The 10,540-nt window shown below is 44.3% G+C and overlaps 1 protein-coding gene and 2 pseudogenes across 1 annotated transcript in view; 1 reads left to right on the top strand and 2 right to left on the bottom strand.

Annotated features, from left to right (window-relative positions):
* The window catches only part of LOC119575254 (thioredoxin domain-containing protein 16-like), a 15,030-nt gene extending 13,121 nt beyond the window's left edge, over positions 1–1,909 (top strand). Inside the window, exons 17-19 of the mRNA XM_037922761.1 lie at positions 1–168; positions 562–702; positions 1,125–1,909. The exon at positions 1–168 is cut by the window's left edge and continues 11 nt beyond it. Of these exons, the coding sequence (XP_037778689.1) occupies positions 1–168; positions 562–702; positions 1,125–1,168 (353 nt within the window). The 3' untranslated portion in view covers positions 1,169–1,909. The remainder of the gene's footprint in view (positions 169–561; positions 703–1,124) is intronic.
* A 767-nt stretch (positions 1,910–2,676) lies between these two features.
* Positions 2,677–6,260, bottom strand: LOC119575631 (annotated as a pseudogene).
* Positions 6,261–7,979: 1,719 nt separating this feature from the next.
* On the bottom strand, positions 7,980–8,934 carry LOC119575630 (annotated as a pseudogene).
* Between the last annotated feature and the right edge of the window lie 1,606 nt (positions 8,935–10,540).

The raw sequence follows: 10,540 nt of genomic DNA, 5'->3' as shown, positions 1-10,540 counted from the left end.
CCGCCAGGGACATTTCGCGCACCTACGGCCTGGACGAGAGGAGGCGCGTCCTGGTCGCCGTAAACCTGCGCGCCAAGACGGTCACCGTTTACCCTCGCGCCGACTTGGACCCTTCGTCTCTCCTGCCGTGGCTGCAGGAAGTCAGGGTCGGCGCTTTGGAACACACCTGTGCGTGGCAACAAATTTGTTTATATTTTATAGAGCTCACACACACACAAACACACACACACACACACACACGCACGCACGCACGCATGCACACACACACACGCACACACACACACACACACACTCGCGCGCGTGCGCGCGCGCACACGCACGCACGCACACACACTTGTATGATAACACACATACAATATATAAGTAAACACGAACACATACTTTTTATTTTCATCTTTACTGTTGGTGTGAATATGCTCTTCAAGTTGCTTTCATTCCCACTGGTATTGTTATTACCGTTCCTATGACTCCCATTTCCACCGTTACCATTACCATTACCACTACCTTCACCATCACTATAACAATTACCATGACCATTACCATTATTACATCCTTCGGCAGTGACGTTGGCTGACAACGCCTGGGAGCCAAGTTTGGCCGGAATCGACTACCTACGGCTTCTGGAGGAGGACGCGGTAAGAGAGGCAGAGGATAACCTTATTCTCGAGATGGAGGCCGACCTCAGCACTCGAGCCTCAGCAGGTGAGGAGAGGGAGAGGAAGCGAAGGAATAGGGGAAGGGGGTAAGGAGTGGAGGTGAGGAAATGAGGAGAGAAGGAAGAGAAGTACTAGGATGGAGAGAGTGATATATATATATATATATATATATATATATATATATATATATATATATATATATATATATATATGCGTGTGTGTGTGTGTGTGTGTGTGTGTGTGTGTGTGTGTGTGTGTGTGTGTGTGTGTGTGTGTGTGTGTGTGTGTGTGTGTGTGTGTGAGTGTGAGTGTGTGCATATGTATGTATGTATGCATATTTATTTATTTTTATTTCATAAATTTATTTGTTTCTTTAATTAATTTATTCATTCATTATAATTTTGGCTGCATATATGTATTTACTAGTTACCCATAAGCGAAATGTGACCCAGTGCTTTTCGTTCACAGATGACGGTCTCATGGATCCTTTGTTCGTCCACGAGGATTTGTGATTGTGATGTCAGGTGCCCCAGACATTCTGACAGCATCTGACTGACGCCCGAATGCTGTCGGATTGTGCTGTATTTAGTGTGTTGGCTTTGCTTCTTTTTTTCTTCTTCCTTTTCCTCCTTCCTCTCCTTCTTTTTCTGCTTCATCTTCTCCTCCTCCTCCTTCTCCTCCCTTACCTTTTCCTCCTCCTCCCTCTCCTTCTGCTCCTCTTCGTCCTCCTCTTTCTTCCTCTTCTTTTTCTTCTCCTCCCCTTTCTCCTCCTCCTTGTCCTCCTCTTTCTTCTTCTTCTTTTTCTTCTTAGTTTCCATCTCATCCTATCCTCTACACCTTCGTCTGATGCACCATCCGGTAGTATATCCTCTCTCACCACATCATAAATCCTCTTTCTTAACTTTCCTTATCTTACATCAAGCGACTTTGTCCTCATCATCCATCCCCTCCCCTCCCCATACCCCTCATTCCTCCTCTCCATGCCCATACCCTCTCTTTCACTTCGTGTCTTTATGTGACGAGATTGTGTAAGTGTAGCAAACCCAGAATTACTATTGCTTACGCTGAGGCCGTCTGCAAATCTACATTCCACTGAAAAGCTATTTGTACCGGGATATTGCTGTGAGATGTCTGGTACTTGTCTGATATCTATTGTGGATTTTATATCTACTGTATTGTGCCTGTATTATGTTACGAGGTGTAAAGCCGAAATGACTATTATGAACTATTCTTCAATTAAAGTTTAGAAAATAGTAGTGGTTTTAATTGTCATATTATATGATGACTTCGTCGAATGGATTACTCTGAAGTGTAAGTCCACCTTAACAATGATCGTTACAGATGCACAGAACACACCGTTTATACAACCAAATAATCTGAAGGAAACAATTAAAGTTTTTTTTATTTCTTCGTTCGCACTTGTTTGTTTCTAATTATATAGACGTAATGTCTAACAGGAGAGAAAAGAGAAAAAGAGGGCCTAAAAAAAAACTACACTGCAGTACAGTTAAAGCAACAGGGAACAATAATACAAAAGCAAAGCTGCGGTCACCATCGCTGGCAATAACTCCGTCTCCTTTCTCAAATACCAAACCCTTTTTTCTCTATACATAAACTATTAAACATGCCTATATCAAATTTCCCATGGCACTGAATGGCTAGAACTAAATAAGGGATTTAATGACCGTCTGGATAAGGCATGAGTCTAAACGTAGCATTACAATATAGATTGTAAGAGTGCAGAGTGTGCTGTAATAGTGTGCTGGGTTATAACATTTTAGCGTGACATTTTATAAACACGTTCTTTATTTTGTAATGATCTATCTTTTTAATGAAATTGCGATAACACTTTTGATCTCTGGTAGACAAGATTGAGATGAAATATACATAACAGGAAATAATCTATTACTTTAGAAAATATATTACGCTACACTCAGAAAATTATCCCGGTCTGAAAGCTCCAAAAATCCAAAATAAATGGTGTACCTTGACTTTTTTTAAGGTAAATAATGGAATAATATTTAATATACAATAACTTTATTTGAAATATCATTTGGTGATACACCGTTTAACTTTTTTGGCAATGTGCATATAAAGCCATTTAATAGGCCGTTCATTAGCCTAACTTACAATCACATTACAGTATTTACTTTCAATACAGTAAAAAAACTATACCCAACGTGTTTTAAATAAATCGATATTCACATCATTTCACATCCTGGTTTCCGAGTGAATCTGCAAGCCATTAGCATCTTCCGTTTAAAGCTCGCGAATTAACTCTGCTTCGAAATGTATTCGTTCAGGTTGAGAGAGAGTTCGATCACACAACGCAGGAAAGATTGCTGTGTCGAAACATTTCTCCCTGTCAATAAGAAAAATCATTAGTATAGTGTATACTTGTCTATTAGCTTATATCTTTACTTTTTTTCAAATTTCATATAACTATATACGTGTAAATTCAGGATCCCGTTAAAGAATGTTACAATGAACTTTGTCTTTCATCCTCAATTCAACTTTCCTCTCTTTGGCAGTTATATTATGGCGAGATTTAACAGTGAACTAGAAGTGCTTCCCCTCCCCCCCTTATTACCTGCAAGCGCGTAGATGGCCGGTTCCTTCCTGAAGAGGGTTTCTGGCAGTCCTCGCACGCCCGGTTGAGCTTGGCCCAGATGGCGCGGTTGTAGATGCCCTTGCACGATGGGTCGAACGCTTCCCGCTTGGCCAGGCGGAGAGCCGAGGCCGCGCCCGTCGAAGTCGAAGAGGAAGGCGACGAAGGGAGCTGGAAGGGAGGGCGGCTGTGGCCGGGATCCATGATTCTTGCGAGACTCATGACGCTACAGGAGGCAGCCAGAGCAAGGATCATCCACATTGCCTGTCGATACAAAAAAGAAAAAAAGAAAATAAGTGAAACACCACATTCAGTAATCGAGTTCTTTCCATCACAAAATGCACGAAGAATAGACACTTGATATAAGAAATACAAACGCAACTTCTACTCACGCAGCCAGACATGACGCTTGAGAGACAACTTGAAGAGTGGATGTGATGCTGGGGAATGACACTGGCCTTCCAGCGCCCAGGCTTCTTTTTATATGGAAACGCCCACCCGCATGACCGTCGCTGAACAATTTACTTGATAAATTGATCCGTTTCGTTAACTGGTCTAATCGAGGTTCGATAAGCGGTCCTATTGGTGACTGCGAGAGATCTTCCTCTTTCTCCCTTTTTGTCAATCATCCTTTATGTAAGGGAGTTATGTTAACAGCCTAGGAGTAATATACAATATATTGTGTGTACATGTGTGCGTGTATGTAAAATCACATACACAAATACACACACACACACTCATACACACACACACACATATATATACATACACGTGTGTGGGTTTATACTTACATAATCATCATCATCAAGGGGCTAACGCCGACGGGGGCGCATGGCCGCATCCACCCTTCGCTTCCAGCCACGATGGTCCCTCATGGCAAATCTTCAGGCAGGCCCTCGTCTCATCTCTAACTCCTCGCGACAAGTCTCGTCGAGCTGCCCAAGCCATGACTTCCTGGGTTATCACACAGGTTTCCTCCACCCAGGGTTATCTCGCAAAGAGACAACCTGATGGGCAGGGTCAGCCACAGGGAAACGAGTGCCTATATAGCCTGAGTTGGCGATCCCGGATTATGCAAGTAACAAGTCTTACGTCAGTCTCACGGTATAGCCATAGGTTGGACATGTGGTCTGCCAACTGTACCCCTTGATCCGGCAAAGAGACTTGTTACAAAAGGCATCAAGACGAGACTCCAGGCACTAGATAGTGTCAAGGTTTCACTTCCATAAAGCAAAACGGATTGGTCTGTTGCCAGACCAATCCGTCTAATGACTTCTTGGTCTGACAGCCCAGAGATGTGGACTACGCTACTAAGCTGTGTAAATCTCTGTGACTTCAACGTCCTCTTAGCAAGCATGGATCGACTAAACGGGCTCCCCTAACAGACCCTCAAAGTCCTGAATCTTGGTCTTGGTCCAGAAGACCTCTAGGCCTAAGGGCTTTGCCTCATTGCTAAATGCATCAAGAGCCGCCATCAGTGACTCCAGGGTCTCAGATAGGATAGCAACATCATTGGCAAAGTCAAGGTCTGAGATCTTGATATTGCCTAGTGTTGCTCCACACTGACTTTGGCTAGTAGCTCTGCCCATTATCCAGTCAATACAGGTGTTGCAAAGTGTTGGTGCAAGAGCAGAGCCTTGCTTCATCCCTGAATTAACAGGGAAGAAGTTTGACAGGCCCCCACCACACTTTACAGCACTTTCAGTACCGGTATATAGGCTTGCTATTAGGCTAATAATCCATGTCAGAATTCCCCTTAGTCTCAGGATCTCCCATAGCGATTCTCGATGCACCGAGTCAAACGCCTTCTTGAGGTTGATGTAGGCTGCAAGCAACCCACGACCAAACTCACGACGGTGTTCCAAAATTTATTCGAAGCGCTAGGATATGGTCTATTGTGGACTTGTCAGGAGTGAATCCAGACTGCTCCGATCTCTGGTGCAGATGGTAGCAGATCCGTTTCAAAAGAATGTGGCGAAAACTTGCCTGGTATGCTGAGCAGTGTAGCTGCTACAGTCCCAGCGATCCCCAGAGAGGGATGACCATGGCCCTTAAAAGGTCAGGGGGAATGGTACTGGACTGCCAGATGGCAGTCAAGACTGCATGCAAGCCCCGAGCCATAGGTTCACTCCCAGCCTTTAGAAGGTCAGCAGGGATATCACATATGTGTGGAGCTTTCCCACATTTCAGCTTGGAAATCGCCATCCTAAACCTCATTACGGTAGGAGGTTCTTTCGCTGATGGGTGGGTCTGGCACAGGTATTGTGATATCGCTTGCATCCAAGCTAATGTTGGGGCTACTGGTACAGCGCCCAAAATACTCACCCCAAAACTTTCTGAACCCAACATGTCTGAGATGAATACCCATTTAATTAAAAATATTTTTTTTTTTTTTTTTTTTTTTATTATCCCCCACTGAGCGGACTGCAGTCATCTGCGAGGAGGTTTTTAGAATTCAGCTTTCTCGGCTTGTGGGAGGGCGGGGTCTTTTACCAAGAAAGGGTTTCAACTCCCAGAACCCTGATGAAATGTTCCTTGCCCCTTTCACAGTGTCCGACCCTAATAAAAGACCAGGGGCAGCGACCCCTTTCGGCGCCTCCAATTTTCCCCCGGGGGAGAGGAAATTCTGCCTTGCCTCGGGTGTACGCCAATGGTCTCCTGGCTGTTTCAAGTTTTTCATGTGAAGAACTCCCAAGAGAAAAACTGGGCCCCGTCGGTTTATAAATTTTCTTGAATCTAACAGAGCCCCCATGTGAACCCACGGGCACACCCTCTCTCATCTGTCCAAAGTGAAAACCCCTTTAGAGTGGCCATTGGAGGACGGAAGTTTTGAAGTGGACCCATAGGGAGCCACTTGGTAAACTCTGCATTCTGGGGATCCCCCATCACGTGGTAACAAAAATGTGGTCGATCCCCTTTGGTCACTGTACCTCTATCGCTATACCATGTCCAGCGATGCGGGTTTGGAACGCTGGTACCAGAGCCGAGATCCTCATTCTCGGGACTAGCAAAGTCCAAAAAAGCGCTGTGAGATCAGCTCCCGACAGACATCTCATCCCAGCTCAGTCACAGCGAACTCCCCCCGGGGGGCAATTGTCTCCAGGGTGGGGTTTTGGGTAGAACGCCCTTTCACTGGTTACAAAACATAGAAGCGTATACGCCTGAAGACAAAAACCCAAAGGGGCTGCTTCGTCTCAGTACCATAACACTTTTCTAACCGGTGTCCCCCTTAACTACCGAGGGCAAAAGTCGGCTAGAATAGTATGGCCCCCCCCCTGGAGGTGATGCCCATCGCTGCGGCCCACCGTAGAGGTCCCACCCATACTGATCATCCCGCTGCCGGGTTTTCTCACCTCCGAGAGGGCAACCACCTCCCCCCCAGTGTTCAATTCCCTCGAAGCAAGGTAACCGCTCATCCTGCCGCAAGGACCGGATGGTTTCCCAAACCCTATCCGGAAAGCTGCCTGAGGTTTTGCCTGGGCGGCACTCTGGGTGCACGCGACCTCTCCCCCCCTACATTTTTTTTCTACTGTCCATAGCAATTAAACCCAAAACTTTTGTTTTGATTAACCCTGCATTGGTCGGAGGATGTTTGGTTGGGGCTTTCATTCTTTTTAATTTAATTTTTTTTAGAAAAAATTGCTCCACGCAAGCAGTAAATAAGCATATGCTATAAAAACTAAGTAATTTTAAAATATGGGTGAAAAAACAAAAAATTTTTCCCCTAAACATGGTGTTTGATTTTCCCTTTTAAAAACCCTGTAAAAACTTCCTTTTGCCTTTGTGTTTTTGGCCGTTTTTATGTGACGAAATGTAAGTGTAGCAAACCCAGGATTCTTTTGTTACGTAGAGACCGTCTGCAACTCTACTTTCCCACTGAAAAGCTATTTATTCCTGGATATTGCAATGAGAGATGTCTGGAAAAGGGTCTGAAAGTTTAGAAAATGGTATAATTTACAAATATAGATTGTAAGGGTGCAGAGTGTGCTGTGAGAGTGCTGGGTTATAACATTTAACGTGACATTTTACAATCGCTTAATTAGATTAAAATATACAGTACGGTTATGTTTTTTTCCATTTAATTTATTTTAAGATATAATTCTGTTCCCTTTTTGATATCTTGCAAGGGCTTAAACTGCACAAAAAAGGACCGCTTAATGATAAACAAATTCTCTTTCTTTAATTTGAAATTTATCTATCTTTTAGGGGAAATTACAATAACGCTTTTGATCTCTGGCAGACAAGATTGAGATAACAGGAAACAATTTATTACTTTAGAAAATGTATGACGCTACACTCAGAAAATCATTTCGGTCTGAAAGCTTTTCCATACAAGTCTTTTTTTTTTTCTTCTTTTTAATATTAAAGGAAAAAGTATCAGGAAACAAAAAAAAAAACGTGACAAAAAATCTAAAATAAATGGTTGTACCTTGACTTTGGATGCATAAAAAGTCTTCTTTTTAGGTAAAATCACGGAATAATATCTAATGTACAATAACTTTATTTGAAATATATTGGTGATACACCGTTTAAACTTTGCGTACATGCAAATCCCAATTTAACATTCATTAATAGGTCTTTCATTAGCTAACTTACAACCCACATACAGTATTTAATTTCAATACATTAAAAAGTTATCCCCAACTTTATATTACATAAATCGATATTCACATCATTTCACATCCTGGTTTCCGAGTGAATCGGGCATCTTCCGTTTAAAGCTCGCGAATTAACTCTGCTTCGAACATGTATTCGTTCAGGTTGAGAGAGAGTTCGATCCCCACACCAGGAAAGATTGCTGTGTCGAAACATTTCCCCTGTTAACAAAAAAAAAATCGTTAGTATAGTATATATTCAGTCTATTTATTTTATATCTTTTCTTTTTTTAAATTCATATAATTATATAAAGTAAAATTTAGATCCCGAAAAGAATCCTCGCTTTGGCAGTTATATTATGGCGAGATTTAACAGTGAACACACTTCTAGAAGTGCTTCCCCTCCCCCCCAAACCTGCTTCCCTCATTACCTGCAAGCGTCGTAGAGGGCCCGGGGTTTCCTTCCTGAAGAGGTTCTGGCAGTCCTCGCACGCCCGGTTAAGCTTGGCCCAGATGGCGCGGTTGTAGATGCCCTTGCACGATGGGTCGAACGCTTCCCGCTTGGCCAGGCGGAGAGCCGAGGCCGCGCCCGTCGAGGTCGAAGAGGAAGGCGACGAAGGAAGCTGGAGGGGAGGGCGGCTGTGGCCGGGATCCATGATTCTTGCGAGACTCATGACGCTACAGGAGGCAGCCAGAGCAAGGATCATCCACATTGCCTGTCAATACAAAAAAAAAAAAGAAAAAAAAAAGTGAAACGCCACATTCAGCAATCGAGTTCTTTTCCCTCACAAATGCAAGAAGAATAGGGCACTTGATATAAGAAATACAAACGCAACTTCTACTAAAGCAGCCAGACATGACGCTTGAGAGTTTGACTTGACGAGTGGATGTGATGCTGGGGAATGACACTGGCCTTCCAGCGCCCAGGCTTCCTTTTATATGGAAACGCCCACCCCCATGACCGTCCTGAATAATTTACTTGACAAAATTTATCCGCTTCGTTTAAATGGTCTAATCGAGGTTCGATTGGGGATTGCGAGAGATCTTTTCCTCTTTTTCCTTTTTTGTCAATCATCCTTATGTAGGGAGTTATGTTAACAGCCCAGGGGGTAATATACATATATTGTGTGTGGCATGTGTGCGTGTATGTAAAATCACATTTCACAAACACACACACACACACATACATATATATACAAATTGTGTGTGTTTATACTTACATAATCATCATCATCATCAAGGGGCTAACGCGACGGGGGCGCATCCACCCTTCACTTCCAGCCACGATGGTCCCTATGGCAAATCTCCAGACAGGCCTAAGCCCTGAACCCCCTGAGTCGTCCCACAGGCCTCCTCCACCCCGGGTTGTCTCGCAAAGAGACAAAACCCGATGGGCAGGGGCATCCACAGGGAAACGAGCAAGGTGCCTATATAGCCTGAGTTGGCAAACCAAAATTATGCAAGTAACAGGGCCTATGTCAATCTCACGGTGTTACAAAAGACGTCAAGACGGGACTCCCAAAGGCACTAGATGCATCCAGATTTCACTTTTATAAAGCAAAACTGACAGTATCAAGGCCTTGAAGACACGTAGCTGGTCCTTCTGCATAGGTACTGACATCTCCATATACTCTTGTTGATCGAGTTCATGGCTCCTGCTGCCCGACCAATCCGTCTTCTAACTTCTTGTTTGACAGCACAGAGATATGGATATTCTACCAACTATGTAAAATTCTCTGTGATTTCAATGTCCTCGAAGCAAGCATGGATCGACTGAACGGGGTCCCTAACAGACCCCCAAAGTCCTGAATCTTGGTCTTGGTCCAGGAGGGCCTCTAGGCCCAAAGGCTTCGCCTCATTGCTAAATGCATCAAGAGCCGCCACCAGTGACTCCAGGGACTCAGATAAGATAGCAACATCCTCAGCAAAGTCAAGGTCTGGAACCCTTTATATTGCCTAGTGTTGCTCCACACTGACTTTGGTTAATAGCTCTGCCATTATCCAGTCCCTATAGGTGTTGAGAGTGTTGGTGCAAGGACACAGCCTTGAATCACCCCCGGATTAACAGGGAAAAAGTTTGACAGGCCCCCACCACACTTTACAGCACTTTCAGCACTGGTATATAAGCTTGCTATTAGGCCAATAATCCTTCAGAATTTCCCCCTGAGTCTCAAGATTCCCATAACAATTCTCGATAGCACCGAGTCAAAACAACTTCTTGAGGTCGACGTTGGCTGCAAGCAAAGCACGACCAAACTCCACAACGCGTGTTCCACACGTACTGAAGCGCTAGTATTCTATTGTGACTTGCCAGAGTGAATCCAGACTGCTCCGATCTCTGGTTCCTAGCAGATGGTTGTAGATCCGTTTCAGAAGAATGTGGCCCGAAAACATTACCTGTATGCTGAGCAGTGCAATGCCCACGTCAGTTGCTACAGTCCCAGCGGTCCCCTTTCCTTGCTAGAGAGGGATGACCACGCTCTAACAGGTCAGGGGGAATGCGTATGGAACTGTCAGATGACAGTCATCTGGCAGTCCAATACTGTAGGTTTACTCCAGCCTTAGAAAGTTCAGCAGGGATATCACAATGTGTGGAGCTTTCCCCACATTTCAGTGGAAATCGCCATCCAAAACTCCATTAAGGGTAGGAGGTTCCTCGCGATGGTGGGTATTGGCACAGG

Source organism: Penaeus monodon, chromosome 7, assembly GCF_015228065.2.
Source record: "Penaeus monodon isolate SGIC_2016 chromosome 7, NSTDA_Pmon_1, whole genome shotgun sequence".
Classification (NCBI taxonomy): Eukaryota; Metazoa; Arthropoda; class Malacostraca; order Decapoda; family Penaeidae; genus Penaeus; species Penaeus monodon.
This window is presented reverse-complemented; position numbering and strand designations above follow the sequence as displayed.